Genomic DNA, 25,407 nt, shown 5'->3' with positions numbered 1-25,407 from the left:
TATAGATTATACCAAGGTTCTAATGCAAGAAAAGTTAATTGCAGTTGCGTATACTCTGCGTACATATTGAAACCAGTTATCTCTGAGCAGAATTATAGATGCATCAGTGTTCGTTTAGTGAAATTGGTCTATTTGCACTGCACAATTGCTGTGTGAGCTGTGTCCGATATTTATTGGATTATTTAAAGTTATAATTTAAGTATAAAAGTTGTCTTTCTATTTCAGAGTTTTCTGGTTCTCCCTGTCAGCGTATACATGTTTGATAAATATGCCCGATTCACAACGGTACCCTTAAATGCTTTGTCTTATCAAGTATGAATTATATCAATGTTATGTTAACAATTTAAAAAAATGATTTTTCTAAATTGTGAGTTTTCCTCAAATAGAGACTAGCGCATTTCTACTACAGGAAACACATATAGGAATTATTAGAAATAAACCATTTAAACTTGATCATTGATCATAACATTTTTTCAAGGTTACCGTTGTTAATTCCGCATTGTTATCTTTGCATGGAGAGTCAACTGAAATTACGCCAACAGCAGGGGGCGGAAACGTCATGTATGTGTGTTTGTACCAAAAGATTGTACGTAAGTGATAACGAACCGAAGGCGTGTAGACTGTATGTATATACATTACACAAGAGTCTCGGTATTTGTACAGTCTAGGAGAGTAAATTTCTTTAATGTTAATTGCTTACTTAAAGATAAGTTTAATATACATATAATATATTATTTATATATTTAAGTTAACAATGTAAGACAAATTTTCATACAAATAATATAATTTGATTAAAGTTTACAATAAACTACTCGTTATTCAAGCTTAATTATAATTGACGACATTGTTCTGCAATTTCCTTGACTGTAGTCATTTTGTGTGTCTGTACACCACAAGAGTGTGCGTATGTAATAACGATCTAGTCTGCAAAGCGGTGCGACTGGCTTTCTCATGTCAGACCAGCGCCATTTCCCTTTCCTTTATTCTTAAACCCTGGCCAACAGCAACAGTGTCTCCTTTAGTGTCTTTGATATGGAAAATACTAATAAATAAACTTTCTTGACATTTTTAAGGTCCAAAAAGCTGTTTAGAATTCTACAAGATAAATGAAATTTTTGTTGATTAATAGGTTTCATTAGTTGAATATTAAACTTTAAATATTTCTACATTGTTTAACTTTTCTCAAGGATTAATGATCTTGGGCAATATTACTTAAACTTTTTAAGAACACGGAAATATTTACTTTTGTACAACAATTTTGTAAACTTTCCAGATTTTTTCATTCAAATCATGACAATAATTTTCTCTGTCCAATGTCGTCGTAATTTTTTTATTTTTCATTCAAAGAATAATCAAATTATGAAATTTTTTTTGGTGAAATGTAGACTAGGTATCAGTTTAAAACTTTTTTATCAGAGAACATCCTTCAAGGACGACAGAACAGAGTTCATTTAGTATTTTTTCTTCCAAAATATTGTAATTTTTTTTTTTTTTTTTTTAATTCAACAAGTAACATTGAGACTTTATTCTCGGCAGAACAACATTTTTACCTTCATATATTGTCAAATTTAGGATACAGGGTGTCCCAAAAAACATGGGAATTCAGTGACGAATTTGATATCGTCTTTGTTATGAATTAGCATTGTAATACCTAATTTCAAAGCCATAATATTATTATGTCTGCTAGAGCTTATTTTATGAAAAGGGTAAAAGACTGTAAAGATGTGTCTATAATGTCTCCGCAAGATGAACAGTGAAGACAGACAAGTTTACTCTGTTTGTATACTGCAATTTTCTTGTTTTACTAAGTACAACTGTATGCAGTCAAAACATAAACAAACAAATGTAAACATAGCAGACGAAACTCTTACAGATTACAGCTTTCTCAGTAGGTATCACTACACTAAATCAAGGAATTATTTGAAAAGACGATATCGAATTCGTCACTGAATTCCCATGTTTTTTGGGACACCCTGTAGTTAATAATCGTAATTAGTCCCTCCCTTTTTAAATTTGGTATGAATTATGTATTTTTATATTGAAATGAGTGAAGTTGTGTACTTATTTTAGTCTAGTACACAAATATTTGATTAATTTTTAATTTGTACTGCATGCGTGTGTTAATGTGAAGGATGTATAAACCCGATGGTATATATTGACAGGTTATGTTTGGAAGGATAAATTACCCCTGAAATAGATTGATGATAATGAGGTTTTCCCCATCTTCAATACAAGGAACAAAATTAGGTTTAAAACATTTTAAAAAGAAAATTTAGAATTCGTTTATTGTATTTATTCCAGGGGGGCTGGATCTCAGCTACCTCTTCGTGTGTATTAGCCTGAGTGTACACTCGTGATAGTTAACTGATAAAGGATATAATGGCCTATTCATACAGTACAAACATCAAATATGCAGTACGCTCTCGGAGTACACGTGTATGGGGAGGTTTTGTATAATGAATTTTACTCAGTTTTCTCAGAACAGTTTACTAAGGATGAAATATTGCTCTGTAAATATACTGTTGTGAAGATGGAATCCTGCACAAGATGAAGAAGTAGTGGATTTTAATAGTTACATGGAAAACAAATTTTAAGTATTTTCTAAAATCACCCCCGAGTACTGTAATATACAGATTGACCTTTGGAAGTGAAGTGCATGGCCTGTACAGTGTACAAGTAGTAAAGGATTAGAGTACATCATCACTCTAAATGATATAATCTCGTTGATTTATTCAACAAACCTAAAACGAACCAAAAACAAACCAAAAACAAACTAAAAACAAACCAAAAACAAATCAAAAACAAACAAAAAACGAACAAAAAACAAACCAAAAACGAAACAAAAACAAACAAAAACGATAAAAAAAATCCAGATTAATACTAGATTTGATTAGAATGTACAAAGAAAAACAAATTCCATGTCTGAATGTATATTTATCAGTTTAGACTACGGGAATAAATATTAACACTAATTATTAACTGAATGCATGTATAACCAAGAAAATAAACTGGTTACTATGGAGAGGAGAACAAGGGTAGAATTCATTTTCATTTATTTATTTAGTTTCTGTGTTCTTCCGAACCTCAGAGTACTGAACACGGAGATAATCCTGAAATATTTTTAAAATCAATAATTTGACAACACTCTTAATTAATTATTTACAAATATTATGAAAAGTTTTAAAATAACTCAAAAACCTGAACGTCTATGGTAATTAATGATTCAAATTAAAAAGGTAAGTACAAAAGGCAGAGAATAGCAAAATTTCCCATAAAAAAAACTATAAAAAAATGAAGAAAATTTCAAAATAACTAAAATAAGAGTCGTGTTTTACAATGTCATTTTACATTTGGTTTTTGGTTTAAACATAAGATACTAAATAGAATTAAAGGGAGTGACCGGCTATGTAAGGTAGTTGAACTGAGTACGCAGTGTTTTCGAAAACTTCTTTCGGATTCATTTGAGACATATTAAACTCTTTAAAGTTCGGTAAATCCTGAGTTTGAGTGCAAAGCCGACGTTCAATACTCCTACTTCAGAATTAGTTTTTTTAAATTATTAATTAAAGACGACATAAAATGTAAAAATATTCTAGAATAAACTACAGACGTCATGTTTAGGAACATTTTGAGAAAATAAAAATTAATCTTATCATCGAAAATAAGTAATCTTGTTCAATTATTAGTTTCTATTATCTCATTATTCTGGTTTCTCATTATTCACAAAGATGTTCGCAGATTTTCTATAATTATTATTGAAAAGACGACATTTAAAGAATTTGAAGAAATCTGCGAATAAATTCAAAGAAAATTAAAAATTCAATATATTATTGAAAAAGAAATAATCGATTTTAGCATTGATTTATTGACAAATTTCTTTTGTGAAATATGTTCCTAGCCATCTAATTAGATTACTGTATAATTTTTACTTTATTTTTCGTTCGTTATTTAATAATTAAAAAAAAAACTAATTCTGAAAACGTATCCACCCCCAAAGTAGGAGTTTTGAACGTCGAATTTTCGCTCAAACTCAGAATTTACAGATTTTATAAAGTTTAATATGCCTCAAATGAATCCGAAAGAAGTTTTCCACAACACTGCATACTCAGTTCAACTACCTTACATAGCCGGTCACTCCCTTTAATAAACTGCTCTTGATAAACTATATCAACTATATCTATAACTTATATTGATTTCCTGGTCACTCTACTTCCTGAATACTTTTCATTTATTTGATATTTGCATATTGATGGGTAGAGAGAGGGTAATATCTTTATAATAAAACCATATATTCAACCTTTCATTCCTTTCTTTATCGTTATTATCCTATCTTTCATTGAACAGACCGTTCTTTTCATATTTAAACTACAGACCTCATTAATATTCAAACTGTTTATAGTAAAGATTGTACTTGTATATGTTATGCAGGGATTCAAGGATATATTCTTGTAAAATTAACACCCCCCTCGTGTTCTCCCACTATGTTTGGATGTTCTTTTGTTGTTGCGGCACTTGTCACTGTTTTTTAGATTTAGTGGGAAAACACACTTGTCTGTTAGAAGTGCATATTAAAAGAGGGGTTATCTACTAACTTCAAAAATATGTGTACCCTAGTACTAAATGTATTAACTGAAATGTGATAGATGATTTGGTTAATATTATTTTTTGACGATTCTTTTATTTTAGATCTGTTGTTTACAGGCGAATATTATTTTGACGAATTCTTTATATTATGTAAGATGTATTAACTACCTTGAGTTGTGATGGTTTATGGAGAAGTTGGCTTAGCTTCAAGTAATCTACGGTCATAACCCTTAAACATCATAACTTTCACAAATCAATCAATCAATCTTGAATCTATAGCACAAGATTGTAATGTACAATCTAGAAATTTAAACAAATTTTGTGTGAAATAAAATATGATATGATACAATCAGATTCATTTAGACCAAGAATGAAAATTACACATTTTTCATGAATCAAAGTTAAAATGATAATTTTGTTCTAAACAATTTTGTTGATGATGAGATCGCACCCATGATTAAGTTTTTATGCTCCAAATAGAAACTATATTTTTATATCTATACTTTATTCTTGTTTTTGTCTAATCATATTCTACCATTTTACCTTTGTGCAGGAAATAAATCTATAATAATAATAATTATGCCTACAGTTCAGGGCAAGAAGTAAACAAGGAAAAAACTTCCTTATTGAAATTTTTATTTTAGGCTCTTTGATTTCTCCATACAAGGTAGTTAGTTTATATTGCTTGATTTGAGATATTTCGGAAAAAGAATGATAATTTTTGAAAATTTATTAAAGGTCTTAGACACAAACTTTTATGATTCGTACTTAAATTATTTGATCTAAAAGAATTCATAGTTTACAATATCTATGGTTTACGACATTAGGTTGGTAAGATATAGGGATTGAAAAAGACTCAATTTCTATGAGAAAGATGTATCAAATGTAGGCAGAGTACATATATGTAAGTATATGTATAAATATATATAACTAGCTTGAGAAACCAGCTTCACCTGGAAACTAAACTTTCTCTATAAAAGTAAACCCACTTAATTTAGAATTTTTAAACCAAGCTAAACATACCCGTAATTCCCCAAATAAAATTTAAGTTAAATCAGCTAAGGGGTTGATGAGTTATGATCAAGCATACAGACTGACAAACAGAGATTACTACTTTATAAATAACAAAATGAGAAAATATTGAACCTGAATCCCATAGTTTTAAGATGACGGATCCTCATTGCTTGAGAACCGAGGAGGTGGACTCCACGCCTGGGAAAACACTCATTATTTCAAGAATTTTTTTCAATTGATTTTAGATCTACTTTCGTAGTCAGCCCTAGAAATAATTTTCATCATCGGGTTGTAGACGGGTGAATACTATACATATACATCCTAGCTCTATTTTGAATTAAGAAACTAGTAAGTTTAGGATCAAAAGACTCAGGCAGAGAAACTTCTTCTCAAACAGTTTAAAAGTACCTAAAATGATCATCCTAGGTTTTACGTGTCTCATACTTCATATGGAATATATAATCGGAGAAAAACCAAAATTCAAAATATAAAATATAAAAAAAACTATAATATACAAATAATTTTGTAAAAATTAAGTTTTAAATGAGCCAGTGCTTTGCCATGAAACACCTGGAAACTCAATATTTATTTTTGGAAATTAATTTCGATATATTTTATATCCTCTTCAGTCTTCAGTCCTTAAAGAATGGTGGTATTGTCAAAACTTTAAATACAATTTCGAATAAATATATAAGTATATCTTTGAAAATGATGCAATTCAAAGTAAAACGAAAATCGGTTAAAAAAGGTTTCTTTATAAATATTTGAAAAATTCTTTAAACATAAATGAGAAGGACATGAAGTTTGAACCAACCTGTCATAATGCTCGGGTAGATGAACTAGGACAGCAATATTAGAACTATTCTCAGTCTTAAACCCAAACCTTAATAGAAATCAACTTTAGTTCAGAGATACTTCACACTTGGAGCAAAGTTCATCCAAGGTATGAACTCAAAGAAATTTGTTAAAATCTACAGTAATTATGCAATATGCATTTACATAAATGATAAGTCACTAGATCTCATCCAAATCTAGGCTTAGAATTGTATGATGGTTAGTATTATTACTAATAGAGAAATCCAGATTGAGGTGTTAATTATTTGAACCATTCTCCTAAATAGATTTGATTTCCAGAGTCTAAAAGAATGCGCGAATTTTAAGTTCGGGGTTAAAAGTTCTGTAAAATAATGAGTAGCTACTTAAATATTAAACTTTCTCAATTTTAAATTTGAATTTCCCGGGAAAAATTTCACCCAATCAAAGAAAAGGATTTATGGAGAATATTACGTAACCATCGCTAATCAGCTGTTTTAGTTAACTATAAAATATTTACGTAACCGAAAACAAAACATATTTCCAGTTACAACCGTATTTTGGGTTTACGTGCAAACATTACTTAATCTAAAACGTGAAATTTATTAAATCAAGGTTTTTACTTTAAAATATATCGTAATTAGTTGAATGCCGCTTATCGTTGAATGATGATAGACAAATAGGGATAGCGGGATTTCAAGATTTTAACCCTGTGTTTAAATTTTAACCCGTCGATTTCGGCGAGTTAAATATTTAACCACAGGGTCAAATATTTAACCTCACGGTTAAAGTTCGGGTTTAAATTAAATCAGAAGTGGCATTTAACCATGAACTTAAAATTTATGTCAAAACTTTTCGTTCTTTAGTTTTAGACTCTGGAGAGTCAAGTATGTTCCTAGATTTAATTTCCTGGAGAGTCAAGTATGTTCCTAAATAGATTTAATTTCCTGGAGAGTCAAGCATGTTTCCTAGATTTTATTTCCTGGGGAGTAAAATATATTTCTAGATTTAATTTCCTGGGGAGACAAGTAGATATAATTTCCGGAGAAGACCAGTATGTTCCTAGATTTAATTTCCTGGAGAGTCAAGTATGTTCCTAGATTTAATTTTCTTTATTTAACCTGATCGAGTCAAAACTGTGTCTACTTCTTTTAAAACCCCGGTTATTATAGAAATAATTACAAGTGTCGGTCCGATTAAAATACAAGTTCTTTATTTACCTGAGTAAAGCTTCTGCCCTGGTTGGATAAATCATAAGATCAACAATATATGAAGGATGAAGAGGAAGAGCGGAGAGAAGCACCTGAGTTCCAATCCTACTGTAATCTCCGAGTATCTCTCCCAGAGGATCAAAAAGCAAGTTTGACATCCGTCTAGAGAATATTTAGTAACGCTTAGGATTGCTAATTCCAGGTTTATATTCAAACTTTTAATTTCTATAATTCAAAGAGAGGAGGCTTTCATACATAATACTTTGTACTCTGTACTCTGTGCTAAATTATTCAGGCTGAGTCAAGTTATAAAACTAGGTCAAATGATTTATATATTTCGCTTAAACTATGGATTTGATAAAGTCAAGGATCCACAAAAACTAGCGTTGGTTGTGTGTTTATCCTGAAATACCTTCTAATTCTTTTATTTCTATCTTTATAATTAATTTACTTCAGTAATGTACTACCTCTACTATGAATTTTATTTGGATTCCTTTTTTCTCTATTGTTAAGTTAACATTCGTTAACTATTCAGAAATTATGACACGGATATAACAAGAGATTACACGGATTTAACAGGAGATTACACGGATATAACAAGAGATTACACGGATTTAACAAGAGATTACACGGATATAACAAGAGATTACACGGATTTAACAAGAGATTACACGGATAGAACAAGAGATTATACGGATATACCTAGAGATCACAAGGATATAACAAGAGATCACACGGATATAACAAGAGATTACACGGATTTAACAAGAGATTACACGGATTTAACAAGAGATTACACGGATATAACAAGAGATTACACGGATATAACAAGAGATTACACGGATATAACAAGAGATAATACGGATATACCAAGAGATTACACGGATATACCTAGAGATCACACGGATATAACAAGAGATTACACGGATATAACAAGAGATTACACGAATATAACAAGAGATTACACGGATATACCAAGAGATTACAAGGATATACCTGGAGATCACACGGATATAACAAGAGATTAGACGGATTTAACAAGAGATTACACGGATATAACAAGAGATTACACGGATATACCAAGAGATAACACGAATATAACAGAGATTACACGGATATAACAAGAGATTATACGGATTTAACAAGAGATTACACGGATATAACAAGAGTTGTTACGGATTTAACAAGAGATTACACGGATATAACAAGAGATTACACGGATTTAACAAGAGATTGCACGGACTTAACAAGAGATTACACGGATAAACCAAGAGATTACATGGATTTAACAAGAGATTAAACGGATATAACACGAAATTATACGGATATAACAAGAGATTACACGGATATCACAAGAGATTACACGGATAGAACAAGATATTTTACAAATAGGACAAGATATTGTACAGATAAAAAGATATTACACGGACAGAACAAGAGATTACACATTACAAATTGACTTTATCACATTTATCTGTATTATCTTTGTGATATGAAAGAAAAGTGTAAAATGTGTAAAAGGATATTCCCCGGTTTATGAATCTGATTCATTTAATAAATACTGACCTGATTCTAGAATCAATCTCTACAGGTCTATAGCTCGTATCTTTGGGAAGATATGGACCACCATACCCTTTACACTCGAGCTTCATTCCTGGGATAATTTAATATATATTTATTTATTTATAACACACACCAAGCATTCGAGCTTCATTCCTTTGATAGTTTAATATATTATCTACACATTCATTCATTTATTTATATATTTACACTTTCAAGCTTCATTCCTCGGATAATTTAATATATTATCTACCATTCATTCATTTATTTATATATTTTCACATTCAATCTTAATCCTCGGATAATTTAAGATATTATTTACACATTCATTCATTTATTTATATATTTACACATTCAAGCTTCATTCCTTGGATAATTTAATATATTATCTACACATTCATTCATTTATTTATATATTTACACATTCAAGCTTCATTCCTCGGATAATTTAATATATTTTCAACTCAATAACTTATTTAGTACTAAATAAAAAAATTTCTTGAGAACCCAGTATTGCCCAGGGTACTCAAAGTTACTTCCACCGTTTACCCGCGCTTGGTAGTAAATTACGATCTTAGCTATTTTTACCTTCAAAATTAAAAACACTCAATTTAGAATCTCAGAACCAACTTAAGGACATTCCCGTGGTTCTCCCGAGTTCCCCAATCAAAATTTAGACAAATCGGTTAAGGGGTGATTTAGTTAAGATCAGACTCATCCAAACAGACAGACAAACAGAGATTACTATATAGATATGTTTAAAATATTCACTCCACATATATTACTAACAATCACCATGACACTCCTGACGTAAACAATATTTTGTTAATGTTTATCTAACCTGCATCAAAGAGTTTAAGTTCTATCCTGGAGAAGAAAACGTCCTGCCCAGGCTGAGAATGAAGACGATCAAGAAAGTATGGTGTGAACAGTTTACCAGTGAAGTTTAACGGAAACTTCTCTATATACAGGAAGGACACGAGAAGTTCTATAATCTCTCTAAACAGGAAATATTTTCAAAACTTGTTCCAGAAATCAGATTAAAGGGATTGTGTACGTAATTTCAATGAAACCTTGGACTATAAAATGCCCTCAAAAATTCACAAACATAATTTGAGTAACGATTAGAGAAATTGTATTTTTTCAGAAACAGAAAAATTGTAGCCATTAGTTCTCTCTTATGAGCTACAAAAATAAAGCGGGTCAATTTTAGGATTAAAATCTAGAATATCTCCGGTATCGATGTTAGCTTAAAGGGTACCACTGTGAATCGATGATGTCAGACAGAGGTTCATTTAAACCTATATGTTGAGACCTTGACACTGTTTGATACAATTTTCCTCCCATGTTCAACGGATTGAGGGGATTTTAAAGAAAGTGGACAAAATTGTAAATTTAATTTCATCCTAAAATAACAATGTAACAATCAGGAAGGAATTACAAGCCAGGACTTCCTGCAATCTGCTGGTTTATCAATTTTAAGAAATATAATTAATAAGGATTTGTAATCCTTGATAATTATTTTACAATGATTAAATCTAGATCCCGACAGTACCAAAATAAACCTAAAACTAAAACTAAAAGAGTATTTTTTTTAAAAAGTGATGTTTTAAACAAGACGGCAAAAATCGAATCTTAATCTTTTTGTTATTTTCAGAGGCGCATCAGATCAAATATTCTGTATTCTCTACTATAGTCAAACTTTGTTCAAGTCTTCTTGAGAGGTTGAGTGAATATAATTCCAAACTTAAAAGTGATTTAATCTTTTCAATGATTCTTTTAATTATTCAAAAAATGTAATATTGGGGATTTTGATTTTAATAAGTTTCTTTCTCCAAAATAAAGATGTAGATGTAAAGAGTTGCGCAAAATTAAAACATTTAAAAATATTCTCCTGCCTTGGTTTGAACTGAATAAACTTCTGCTCCAGAATAGATTCCAGCTCCCTCCAGAACTTGAACCCTGTTGTAGGATGGAAATCCAGGTATCCAAATATTCTGAAATTGTTCAATCATTTAGGAAACCGGAAGTAGAAACTTTTGAATCAGAAAGCTATTCCTGGTTTCTACAGCGGACACTTCTGATTAACAGCTATTAAAGGATCGTCATGAGATCGTATTTTTGCAATCTCTTATTTGTAAAGATCAACCTTTAGTGGTTTCTGATTGACAGCTATTAAAGGATCGTCATGTGATCGTATTTTTGCAATCTCTTATTTATCGAGATCAACCTTTAGTGGCTTCTGATTGGTTGGACCTGGGTCAATGATTATTTCAAAGATTTAACCTAATACATGTAACTTCAAAGGATTTAAATTAGTTCTTTCGGAAGGGATTAAAAGTTAAAAGTTCCGAACTCTGAATGGAATCTCTTGCCCACAGAGCAAGTCTTATATGAATATTTGCCCACAGAACAAGTAAAATATGAATATTGTATATATAGTGATGAATAGTTTAGGATTAAACTATTTATTTAGAAAAAAATATTTACTTAAAGTAAACTTTATGAATATAAGCTTAACCATAACAGAGCATATTAGCGTTCAATTTCCTTCCCCATTATAGAAAGAAAAATATGAAGAAGTTAAAAAAAGTAAAAAATTGTCGTGTATTTATTTTGCAGACCAATAATAAGCCTTGCTCAGTTTATACATTTAGTAGTTGTTAGATTTTCTTTAAACATTTAATACTCCGAAAAGATAAATATTCTGGAAGTTTTGTCGAGATTCAATTCAACCCAGATTTCAACATATTTATGAAAATTTCTTTTTTTGATAAAAATTCTTTTTTTCCATTTTTTTGTTTGGAAGGGAGGAAAGGGGGGCTGTTAAAGTTCTTATTTTCTTTTTTTCATATTCTTTATGAAAAATAAATATGTAATTTTTTTTAACAGGTTTAAAAACTTTTTATGTAAAAACACGATATAAAGACAGAGAAATCATTATGCTTAAACCCACCAAGACCAATAACAACTTCAAAAAACTATTGTTAAGATATTTACACTCCTTGTTTTACAGGGTTACCAGTAAAAAAACCTTTTCCCCGTTTTGCCAGAGTATAAATTAAACTAATTAAAAAAATATTCTACCTTCAAATTGATAATTCGAAAAAGTTTTTATCCTCATTTATGTCTCATCTTTCGTGGTAAACCCTGTATTGCATAAACTAAGAATTTGTTTGTTCAAAACAATAGTTTACATTTTATCTAATACAATCTCTAAACCTTCTTCTTCTCCTCCGAGCTTTCATATTTCTTGTTTAACAAAAAAAGGGGAAAATCTAATAATTTGAAACGCAAACAATACTTCTTTATAAAAATTAGTTCAAGTTTCTTGTAACAAACTTTAAACTTTAAACAAGTTATGTCTGGGAAATAGTATTTAGAGCTCTAACGATAATTAATTAAAACACATTTAAGAATATTATAACAATTAATTAGAAATTAGGAAAGTATCATAATATAAAATCAATCAATTCAAATTACAAAAGAGAGGGTTGAGGAAAATATAAGATTTACCTTGCTATAGAATATATTTGTGGTATTGAAAATATAAGATTTACCTTGCTATAGAATATATTTGTGGTATTGAAAATATAAGATTTACCATGCTATAGAATATATTTGTGGAATTGAAAATATAAGATTTACCTTGCTATAGAATATATTTGTGGAATTGAAAATTTACCTTGCTATAGAATATATTTGTGGAATTGAAAATATAAGATTTACCTTGCTATAGAATATAGTTATAGCATTGAAAATATAAGATTTACCTTGCTATAGAATATATTTGTGGAATTGAAAATATAAGATTATCTTGCTGTAGAATATATTTGTGGTATTGAAAATATAAGATTTACCTTGCTATAGAATGTTATTTTATTATAAAAATTTATTCACACACAAAGATATATTGATGGCATTGAAAACATAAGATTTACCTTGCTATAGAATATATTTGTGGAATTGAAAATATAAGATTTACCTTGCTATAGAATATAGTTATAGCATTGAAAATATAAGATTTACCTTGCTGTAGAATATATTTGTGGTATTGAAAATATAAGATTTACCTTGCTATAGAATATAATTGTGATATTTAAAATATAAGATTTACCTTGCTATAGAATATATTTGAGGTATTGAAAATATAAAAATTACCTTGCTATAGAATATATTTGTGGAATTGAAAATATAGGATTTACCTTGCTATAGAATATAGTTATAGCATTGAAAATATAAGATTTACCTTGCTATAGAATATATTTGTGGTATTGAAAATATAAGATTTACCATGCTATAGAATATATTTGTGGAATTGAAAATATAAGATTTACCTTGCTATAGAATATATTATAAGATTTACCTTGCTATAGAATGTTATTTTATTATAAAAATTTATTCACACACAAAGATATATTGATGGCATTGAAAACATAAGATTTACCTAGGTATAGAATATATTTGTGGTATTGAAAATATAAGATTTACCTTGCTATAGAATATATTTGTGGTATTGAAAGCTTTGCTACATGATAAACTAGATATTCACTTGCTCCTTCAAGAACCACAGGGGAACGAATTCTAAAAAAATGAAATTGTAAATTTAGGAAAATCATAAACAGTAAAGAGACTGTTAAAATAATTTCAAGTGACCCTCTGAAGTATTGCCGATTTACAACGGTACTCTTTACACATTCGTCTTAAAAAGCAGGCAAAGATTTTCTTGTTTTCTTTCATAAAAAAAAAACATTAAAGCAACTACTGAATTACTTATTTTCTTTCTTAAAAAAAACATTAAAGCAACTACTGAATTACTTATTTTCTTTCTTAAAAAAACATCAAAGCAACTACTGAATTACTTATTTTCTTTCTTAAAAAAACATTAAAACAACTACTGAATTACTTATTTTCTTTCTTAAAAAAAAAACATTAAAACAACTACTGAAATACTTATTACTTAAATATTTGAACCTGAAATGATGACAGTAGTCGCAAATCGTTGTTACAAGATCAATCTCGGCTATCTAAAACAATAATATAACATGTTATATAACAGTAGTTTACATTTTTACACTCTATAACTAAAATCCAAAGCTTAGCATTAATTTACCATTTATCAAGTGCTACTGGCTAAAAATGGCCTGATTCCACAATAATAGTTAAGGTTAGGTTATCAAATGTTCAAGAATAATTTCTGTTAACCATTGAACAGTATAATAAGGTGTATTTTTAATTAGTATACATTTATTGTAAATGATGGGTATCAAATATGGAAATATTATGTTTAGATCTCAGGGTTGAACAAAGTATATATTTTTATACTAGATTGTAACTGAAAAATATCAAATTTAACATTAAAGAAAGCTATCAAGGCGAAAATACAAGAGGAGAATATTTTTAACTTATTATTTTCTAGTTTTGTTAAACATATTTGTTGCAAGAAGACGAGAAAACACAGATATATCATTTCTAACAGATTCTCCTCATTCTTTAGTTTTTACGTTCATAGCTATATATTTTTGGCTTGTCCAATGTCTATATGGCTATATCAAGAAAACATAAGAACGACTGAACCGATCGGGCCCAAATTTTTTATGACATTTACATGACCACAAGGAGGGTTTATAGAAGCTGAAAATTTTATAATATTTAAATTTTTTTTAAATGCAACAAATTAAACAGAAAATTCAGTGTTGTATACCTGACAACCTCTATGCTTGATAACCTTCTCTAGACTGTTGATGAGCTTGTTGTCCACATAGTTAAGCTGGAGTAAACTGTAAACTATTGTCATCATCTCCGCCTCCTTAACCTACACAATATACTTCGTTACTCTCCGCCTTCTTAACCTACACAATATACTTAGTTCATCTCCGCCTCCTTAACCTACACAATATATACTTCGTTCATCTCCGCCTCTTTAACCTATACAATATACTTGGTTCATCTCCGCCTTCTTCACCCACACAATATACTCAGTTCATCTCCGCCTCTATAACCTACACAATACATATACTTCGTTAATCTCCGCCTCCTTAACCTACACAATATACTTCGTTAATCTCCGCCTCCTTAACCTACACAATATATACTTCGTTAATCTCCGCCTCCTTAACCTACACAATATATACTTCGTTCATCTCCTCCTCCTTAACCTACACAATATATACTTCGTTAATCTCCTCCTCCTTAACCAACACAATATATACTTCGTTCATCTCCTCCTCCTTAACCTACACAATATACTTCGTTCATCTCCGCCTCCTTAACCAACACAATATATACTTTGTTCATCTCCGCCTCCTTAATCAACACAATATATACTTTGTTCATCTCCGCCTCCTTAACCTACACAATATACTTAATTTATCTCCGCCTCCTTGACCTACACTATATATACTTCGTTCATCTCCGCCTCCTTAACCTACACAATATATACTTCGTTCATCGCCTCCTCCTCCTTAGCCTAAACAATATACTTCGTTCATCTCCGCCTCCTTAACCAACACAATATATACTTTGTTCATCTCCGCCTCCTTAACCAACACAATATATACTTTGTTCATCTCCGCCTCCTTAATCTACACAATATACTTCGTTAATCTCCGCCTCCTTAACCTACACAATATATACTTCGTTCATCTCCGCCTCTTTAACCTATACAATATACTTGGTTCATCTCCGCCTTCTTCACCCACACAATATACTCAGTTCATCTCCGCCTCTATAACCTACACAATACATACTGCGTTCATCTCCGCTTCCTTAACCAACACAATGTACTTCGTTCATCTCCTCCTCCTTAACCTACACAATATGCTTCGTTCATCTACACCTACTTAACATACACAATATACTTCGTTCATCTCCGCCTCCTTAACCTATACAATATACTTCGTTCATCTCCGCCTCCTTAACCTACACAATATACTTCGTTTATCTCCACCTTAACCTACACAATATACATCGTTCATCTCCGCCTCCTTAACCAACACACTACTTCGTTCATCTCCGCCTCCTTAACCTACAAAATATACTTCGTTTATCTCCACCTTAACCTACACAATATACATCGTTCATCTCCGCCTCCTTAATCAACACAATATACTTCGTTAATCTCCGCCTCCTTAACCTACACAATATACTTCGTTAATCTCCGCCTTCTTAACCTACACAATATACTTCGTTTATCTCCGCCTCCTTAACCTACACAATATACTTTGTTAATCTCCGCCTCCTTAACCTACACAATATACTTTGTTTAAATCCTGAAAAATAAATGGTATGTCCCTTCAATTAAATTGTATCTTTAATTTCAACGATCATAAGAATACCCTTTAATCCTATTATTTAAACTTCTTGTTTTCACTTGTGATAAATAAATCTATTATAAGAACTGTAAGCATAATTTCAAGTGACTCTCCATGCAAAGATAGCAATGCCCGATTCACAACTGTACCCTTGAGAAGTCAAACTGATTAATTATGTGTGAAAAATATTGTAGTTTATTTAGGTTTAACCATGTGTAATTCTGATAATTCCTATATGTTTTCCTGCAGTTGAAATGCGTAATTCACTTTTGCAAAACCAAAATTGAAAATAATTTTTTTTTAAATTACAAACATTAATTGTTATCTAAATAATACTTGATCAGAAAAGATTTTAAGGATACATTTGTGAGTCGGACATCGCCATCTTTGCTTAGTCCCTTTAGTTCATAGAGAAAAGGTTTACAGGATGAATTCTGATAAATTAAGTTGACAATTCCATTAAATTATTATTTTATTATGTCCAAGTCCATTCCCCTGACATATTCAATTCTGTAGAGATAAAGAAGGTTAACTGGTTTCCTAAGATTCTCCCAATAGTCGTAAAATTGTTTTCCAGATAAAGTTCTGAGGAGAAATAATCTATAAAAATATGAGAATGTGTTGAAAGAAAGTTTAGTATTCAGCAAGGAAGGTTCGGATTGGTAAAGTTTGAAAAGTAATGAATACAAATCATAAAATATTGCCCAAGAGACAACACAGCCAAAATATAAAATAAATTATCCAACTTTGTGTCTAGGATAAAATTATGTGTTTTCATTTTAGATTCTTTCCGTTCTGAATAACTTTTGTTGTAAGATAAACTCCCACCCCCTCACCCCACCAAAAAAAGAGAACATCAAATTGCAAGAGCAAGGTAATGAAAGTTTTGAATTAAATGAAGATTTAAGGATTTTAAACCAGGATAAAGGATACAAAAGGAAATGATCGGTTCCATTTTTATTTCTTATGTTATCACATTTTACACTAAATAAAGCATTTCATCTAATAGTTTTTCATACAACCCCTTATATTTTATAAATGTTACCGCCTTTTCACCAACATTACCGACCTGTCATTATCCAAACAGAAAAACGTGAATTAATTAGCGTCCCTTGGGACAGTTAAGTGAAATAATGACCCGCTTTGTGAAGTTTCCATGACAAAAATCGCGGATTTTCCTTTTAAAAGACGAAAAATTTTCTACGACTACTTTTTTTTTTTTCTTCCCTCGCCCAAAATTAGTCGTAGGAACCCTTGGTAAAGTAAAATTCCCTTAACTTCGTTGTAAAGTAGTTGTAAATAATTATTACATAAAAACGGTTGAAATTTTGTTTTCCTACCTTATGTATATTAAGAGCTAACCACTCCGATACCATTCCAAGGAAAGACGGGCTTATCCTAAACAAAAATCAATATACAACCACTCAAAGGAACTGAACACTTAACTCAAAATTTAACTTTCTAATTCCTATACCTTTGCAACCTAATGGTTTAAGCTCAGAGATCTTTGACATCAGGTTGCAACGAATATAAGTATTTCAAAATTAGGTAAAATGCCAAGTGTTATTTTTCCTTTTTTTCTTATTGAAAACCTTGCAATTTATTCTAAAATGTACCATTCCTTTAAATAAAATTATTCAAAATAACTTTGACTCAAAATTTAATTTCAATTAAAAAATAAACAAATAATTATGACATTTTATGAAAAATGTCGCAAAAATCTGCTTCTTTTTTTTACTGCTATTCCATTTTTTCTTTCACTAATTAATAATTTCATTTTAAAAAGAAATAATTTTACGGAGGCCCTTATTCAACGTGACACATACAAGTTTTCTGTCCAAACTTGAACTTGAGATTGTTGATATTAAAACTCAGATCTGGGTTAAAGTTACATTCTATTCACTCTCAAAAAACATTTTCATTTCACAAGAAAGGAATTGCGTCTTTGTCAGAATTTAAATTCTTCAAATCTATGTGAACTGATGCTGTAAACCTTTGATATTTTAAACGTAGATTATTTAATCTCGAAAACGCTAAGGTCTACGGTCTACGACATTGGGTTAAAGTTGGTGGCAAAGACTTAATTCCTTTGGACGAATTTTTCCCCAAACCCCCTTGTTTAATAGTTTTCTGTTAAAGGAAAAACGTCATTTAATGTCCCATAACCTCCTTTCTAAAAAATATTTGTATGGAAGCATGAGAATAAAATTCTATATTTAAATACATTTCTTTTTAGTATGCATTTTGCTTTTAACGAGGAATTTTACTTTAAGAGAATTTTCTTAGCCTTGTTAAACATTTTTATTTTATCATACTTCTCACATAATTTAAGCAAGCATATTACCTCGTATTGCAAATAATAAAATTATAATTGCAAATAATTAAGTTGTAATTGCAAATAATAAAATTGCAATTGCAAATTATAAAATTGATTATGTGAATGGGGCAGTTTCCATTCCCAAAATTAAATCAAACCATCAGACCTGACGCTGAGTTTCAGGTTTGGGCCAAATGTGCTAAGTTAACTGGTTTGGGCCAAATGTGCAAAGTTATCTAGTTTGGGCCAAATGTGCAACGTTAACTGGTTTGGGCCAAATGTGCAAAGTTATCTGGTTTGGGCCAAATGTGCAAAATTAACTGGCTTGGGCCAAATGTGCAAAGTTATCTGGTTTGGGCCAAATGTGCAAAATTAACTGGCTTGGGCCAAATGTGCAAAGTTATCTTTTTTAATAGTTTACATTTTAATTTAAATCTGTCTGGATACTTTAATTTGGAATAGTTTAAATTTTTTTTAAGAAACTATTGCGTACTTTATCATTCTTCCTCACTTCATCGTGAATTTCATAATGAAGTAATCTTCGTGCTATAAAGTAATCATAGTGCTATAATGTTAAATTAGCTGCACATTATATCACGTGTGCTATAAAGTTTTGATTGGTTCCCGGATTTTCTCCTAAAAATTTAGTTTATTGCTGAAAATTACCTATAACACTATCATTTTGGCACGACGTGCTATAAAGTTTTTGGACTTAAATTTTCTCTATAACTTGAAGATTACATTTTGTCCCGAGCTTGAACCTTCTCGATAAAGAGGAAATTTCTGTCCAAAAATTTTATAACGCTGCGAACCAAAATAACAGTGTTATAAATAGATATAATGATTATTGATTTCATTTTAGAACATGTCACGTTTAAGTTTTAATTTTAGAAAAGAAGTAAATAGCGTTATTTGTAGTTCTCGTCGTTCTTGACAATATGTTGGAAATAAATCCTAGCAGCATGAATAGTTACTAAAACACTGATCAGTCACTTTAAATAACGAGTTTTTAGGTCCTTATCATATGAAGCATAAAACTCAACCCTGAGATTCAGTGTCAGGGTTGAATAGAACTTACCTATCATACTTGATTTCCACAAGAACTCGTAGGATTTCAATAATATCTCCAGTATCGTATCTATCCCAGTTCTCTAGAGCTCTCTTCTCAAGTATCTAGGGAGACACGGGCTTTAGAAGTAGAACTACTTTCTAGTTCATAAATCTTTGCAACTTGAGCTGATTTTGTAATTGTGATATTTAAACCAATGAATTTAGATTTTTTAAAGTCAAAGCTTAAAATATAAAAATCATCTGGTTGTAAACATAAAGAGAAGTTAAAAAATTCTTTTATCAATCAATCGATATACTTTCCAGAACATTTTAAGGGTATATTTTAAACGCTAGTAGATTATGCCAGAGTATTTATTTTCGGGGTTTTAAATTAAAAATAATCTTTGGCAGAATTTCCGATCTAATAGGACAAAGAAAAACTTTGCATCATGTTATCTGATACATGTATTCTTGATATTATATCCTACTATTATGTTTAAAACATAACATGTAAAATCTATTTTAACCTTTAATATATTTTTTAACCCATATTAAAACTTTGAAATTGCCACACACAATTTTTAGATTATAAAATTTTTTTGTTAGCGACTTCGTCGGATGTTGCTATTTGAAAACATGGCTTCTTACAATCAGGCCAGAACATAATCTTTCATTCTGTGCCGTATTTGTTCTTATTTATACTCTTGAAGTGAGCTAACCTTCATAACTAGATTCCTGCTTTTGTTAAGACTGGGTAGAGCGGTAAATACAGCAACTATACTCTCCGGACTGTTTATCTGTTTGTACTGATCAACTATACCAAACCAGAGTTTATCTGCGGTTTCCAGACACTTCTTCCTGTCCTCGTAGAACATGGAGAGGATGTTGATGGCTCGGCAAACCTCGAGGAGAGAGAATACACCCTCGGTTACACAGAACATCAGCTCCTCTAGCAACCTCTCCTAGACAGGTTGTATTTAATAATTAATATCCCTTGCGAAGGTGTGAACTTAATTGCCCCGGCTAGTTTGTAAGTAGAAATGTTCCAATTATAAAAAATAAAAGTGTTTTCGTTTAATGTGGTTTCCAATGCTACCGTTTTAAGGCGGCTTTCAACTAAAAATAACAATGTAAAATTGTCAAACATGTGTTTGGCCTTCATTATTTACTGCTTTTATCCACAAAAAATCTTTTGTTCAGTTCTTTTTCGGAAAAAAAGTGGTTTCCTTGACCAACATTTGTCTTGGAAACCCTTGGTAAAGTAAAATTACCTTAACTTCCCATTAAAGTAGCTGCATACACATACTTTGCGCCCCCCCCCCTCCTCCCACTTCCATCTCTTTCCTATTATTACCTTATAGGTTGCTAGGGAAGCTGGGAACTGATCTCTCATCACAGTGTTAAGTCCATCAAGGATCACTTTTGGTTGCCTGCAATGCAATAATATACTTCCGTTGTTTCTAACATTTCTTGAATAAGTGTCTTTGAAAGAATAAAATGTAGATTGCATTGCAAAATACAACTTAACTTTTGATTTAGAAAAGATAACTATTTTATATATTTTGTCTTGATAGATTTATTTCACTACAGCAACTTACAAATTCACACAGGAATAATAAAACATCAAAAACCTAATCTTTTTCAAGAGAAGGGGGGGGGGGTGGTTTTACCATTTTATCGGAATATTAAGTGTGGTTTGTTTAAATCAAATATGAAGAACCCACTGTACCTGGAGTTACAAACTATCTCCAACAGCATTGTCATGAACGCCATTCTGAGAAATGTATCCTGGTTCCGTCTTGTTCCTCGGATAGTTTCTCTCGTTGCTCCAGGGTTCCGATACTCAAAACTGTTTTCAAGATCAATTATTCTCCTAAAATATAAATAAACTTTTAAATAATCCTTTAATCTTAATAATATTATTCCACTTTAATCCCTCTAAAAAGTATTTAAAAACATGAGATAAAAAAGTAATATAAAATATTTGCAGTTTTCTTCGTAAATATTAAAATAAAATTAATGACAAAATTATAAGTTCAAAATTTCAGTGAACCGTGAATAAAAGAAACATTTAAAAAAAAAACTGCATAGTGGCCTCTGACGTCTGAAGACCCTTCAAACAAAGATGGCTATGACCGATTCACAACGGTAATCTTAAAAGCTTTGTCTGATAAGCATGAATTAGCTATCAATGTTTATAATATTTAAAACTGAATTTTTAATTGCGATTGCGCCTTTTTATTTGGGAAAACATATAGAAATGATCAGAATTAAAATTTTTTTACTTTGAAAAAAAAAAACAATATCTTCATTAGAAAACGGTTTCATGGGAACGGTTCTAAATTGGACAAATTACGTTTTATCTTAATAGTTGTATTGACCTGAGAGCATGAACTGCTACTAGAGGAGTAACCTCTTCTCTAGGTATAGTCTCCAGAAGACGGAATATACTGGAGGAGTTGTAACAACGATTAAACCCATCGATAATCTCCCGTTCCTCCTCTTTCATCTCCGGAGGGAAGGTGAGAACGAATTTCTCATTCTGTTCCTCCGTTGGTTTGAGTTCTGTAGCTGTATGCTCAATACCCATCCTAATAAACACATAAACGATTAGACAATTCATACAACCATCGCTGCTAGGGCGGGTTCTCAAATCCGGATTATAGTCATATTTACAAAGTATGCTTTAAATAAAGCACCTCTACCTCCCCCCCTTCCCTATAATGAAACATAATTCCATCTTTTAATTATCTCACCTTTTGTATAATTCGAAAATGTTGTTAACCTTCCTCACCACCAGGGGGAGTTCACTAATCTTGGTTCCAGATTGGAGAAATACAGAACTATCTCCTAGTCTAGCTCCAGGGTTCCGGAACCCATGGAACCCGGAGAGAGTTCGGACCGATCCCGGGAGAATGGTCTCATACCTCTTATACCGGAGTAGGTTTAAGATAGGTTTCATATTGTTTGTTTGAATCATTACTGCGGCCTCGAGCCGAAATGTCTCTAAAATCACTAAAATCACTCGAAGGGTTGGTTTCTAAGTTAAGATTTAAAATCTAATTAGCTCCAGGTTTGCCAGGTCGGTCAAATGGATCCGTCCAAACCTTCATTCCCCCAGGTTGAATACTCTCCTTATTAATTTGGTTTTGCTCACGAATCTGAAAAAAAAGAAATAACATTTTAACTAAGAAATTTGTTTATTAAATAATGTATTCCTTCTTATTCCCCTGTTTGTAGAGTGAGAACCAGAAAATGCTGATGAGTAAGACGCCTTTTAGACTCAAAATATATTATTAAATAGTCCGTGAACATGAGACAAGACAATTGTGCTGTTTAAACAGACCCATTTAATAAAACTATTTTCATTGTAACAACATCAAATACGCTAAGTATTGATATAAAGTAGTCTTCATATTCCACAGTATTCTGGCTTTCACTGTATGCACAAACTTTTGAATTTGACAGCACAATTACACCGATTTTTACTCTCTGCAATTGTTGGTCAAAAGTTTGAAGTGTAGACCAAGAAAGATGAGAGAATGAGTTTAACTAGTTCTCTTTCAAAATGGCTCAAACAAATTTTGAGAATTTAAAAGTTTCCAGCATTTAAACATATTAAAAGTTTCCGGCCCTAGGGTTTATAATTTTGCAGAATTGCCTTCTACAGGTACAATAAGAATACCGGGAAATCATCGTTTCTATTCAACTTCAGGATACAGAGTCATCGTCTGCAGTAAGATGAAAAAGGATTCGGAGAAATTTTCTTATTTATTTTTCTTCATTTTTCTTCAAAAGTGTCAGAATAAAGATTGAATCAACTCTTGGTGCATTGCTAATTTGGTAACCTTACTCAGGATTATTTACCTTCTTGAAAATACAAAGAACAAATCAATTGTAAGAAATTAGAATTATGACAATTTCGCTTCAGATGTTCAGAGTTTAAAGACCTACAAGCGGCGTTTTTTCTCCATAAAACATTTTTTGAATATACATTCATATATGCAATCTTCTTCTATATAATAAAACAAGACATTCGTATATATGTTCCCTAAACCGGCGCTACGACATCTGCTCTATTTCCATTTGCTCTATGGCCATTTGCTCTAGTTCCATTTGATCTATCAAGTCAATTGCTCTATACGTCATTTGCTCTATATTCAATCTGCTCTATACCTCATTTGCTCTATGACTAAACACGTCATTTGCTCTATAACCTAAAAATACACTACAAAATAGCTTTCATTGGAATTCCTGAGCGTAACTTGACTCTGAAATGCGGTTTTTTTTTTGAAAATTCGCAAATTGCAGTTTTAATCAGTTCTTCAAAGTTCATCATGACAGAGAGACTGCTCAATAATAAGAGGGGTAAAAAAACCTAATATGTGGTGAAAACTATATTTAGCTTGGTCTCACAATATGTACAAATACCAGACAAACAAAACTATCTCCAGGAAGTTGGTGGAATAATGAAACTGTAGGAAGAATTGTAAAATGTAAAATTGTAAAAATATAGTTTTAATGTGATTAGATGTTTGTAAAATATGTTTATAGAGCAAATGACGTGATTACTCATAGAGCAAATGTTGAGTAGAGCAATTGGACCATCACAGTCATAAAAATGTGTATAGAGCAAATGACGTGTTATGTCATAGATCAATTGACGTATAGAGCAGATGACATATAGAGCAAACGTCGTAATCTATGAGCTATAGAGCAAATGGTTAATAGAGCAAATGGCACTAGAGCAAATGGCCATAGAGCAAATGGAAATAGAGCAGATGTCGTAGCGCCCCTTAAACCCGGCCAATTTTTTTTGTGAACACTTATTGCCAGGGGGTTACAAAGGCTAATTTCTTTTTTATTCCACGGGTTTCACCGGACCCTCCAGCTTGTAATATATAATCAAGCTAATAGGGCTAAAATCTGTAAAAAGTATGGAAGAAGCCGTTTTTCAATAATATCAACACAGGAATGATATAAAGTAGAACAAAATTCACAATTTTACTGTCGTTTATCCTAGACAATCTTTAATATATTCCACTTTTTAAAGTGATTTTTGTACAAAATAAAGCTGTTCATTAGAATTGAAATCATCGTATATGCAGGGTGGCCAAAACTTTTTTGAACACATCCGTACAAAAATCCGTACATTTCCAGAAGAAATCCGTACAATCCGTACAATTTTCGAAAAACAATCCGTACAATTTTTTTTTAAAAAATCCGTACAATCCGTGCATTTTTTTTAAACCAATCCGTACATTTTTTTAAAAATCCGTACATTTTTTTTAAAAAATCTGTATAATCAGTACAATTTTCGAAAAAAATCCCATTTTTAAAAAAAAACATTAAAATTCAATTTTTCATTCATTGTCTTTTGTGTTCAGTTCATGTAAGAGGGTTTAAACTTCTTCAGCAAGAATCAATCTGTAAAAAATTGGCTTCATACATATATAAAAACTAAATACTGGGTACATGATACTAGGTGCATGATACTGGATACTGGATACATGATACAGGGTACATGATACAGGATACAGGATAC

At 31.0% G+C, this 25,407-nt stretch overlaps 2 protein-coding genes across 2 annotated transcripts in view; both read right to left on the bottom strand.

The window, feature by feature from the left end:
* Window positions 1-2,914: 2,914 nt before the first annotated feature.
* Window positions 2,915-22,858, bottom strand: LOC111694974 (FAST kinase domain-containing protein 3, mitochondrial). Its single transcript, XM_023464075.1, has 18 exons — window positions 22,619-22,858; window positions 22,244-22,453; window positions 21,592-21,735; window positions 21,217-21,292; window positions 20,582-20,824; window positions 19,891-19,985; window positions 17,836-17,893; window positions 14,887-14,997; window positions 14,157-14,209; window positions 13,674-13,766; window positions 11,081-11,179; window positions 10,024-10,181; window positions 9,189-9,276; window positions 7,632-7,784; window positions 6,413-6,481; window positions 5,731-5,796; window positions 4,753-4,813; window positions 2,915-3,110 (listed from the first exon to the last, which is right to left on the bottom strand). The coding sequence occupies exons 1-18, from the start codon at window positions 22,840-22,842 to the stop codon at window positions 3,057-3,059; spliced, it is 2,055 nt and encodes a 684-aa protein (XP_023319843.1). The 5' UTR covers window positions 22,843-22,858; the 3' UTR covers window positions 2,915-3,056.
* A 63-nt stretch (window positions 22,859-22,921) lies between these two features.
* The window catches only part of LOC111694978 (small integral membrane protein 20), a 4,146-nt gene continuing 1,660 nt past the window's right edge, over window positions 22,922-25,407 (bottom strand). Inside the window, exon 3 of the mRNA XM_023464081.1 lies at window positions 22,922-23,023. Within this exon, the coding sequence (XP_023319849.1) occupies window positions 22,922-23,023 (102 nt within the window). The remainder of the gene's footprint in view (window positions 23,024-25,407) is intronic.

Source organism: Eurytemora carolleeae, unplaced genomic scaffold, assembly GCF_000591075.1.
Source record: "Eurytemora carolleeae unplaced genomic scaffold, Eaff_2.0 scaffold66, whole genome shotgun sequence".
NCBI lineage: Eukaryota > Metazoa > Arthropoda > Copepoda > Calanoida > Temoridae > Eurytemora > Eurytemora carolleeae.
The sequence above is the reverse complement of the archived record's forward strand: the minus strand, read 5'-3'. Positions and strand labels throughout refer to the sequence as shown.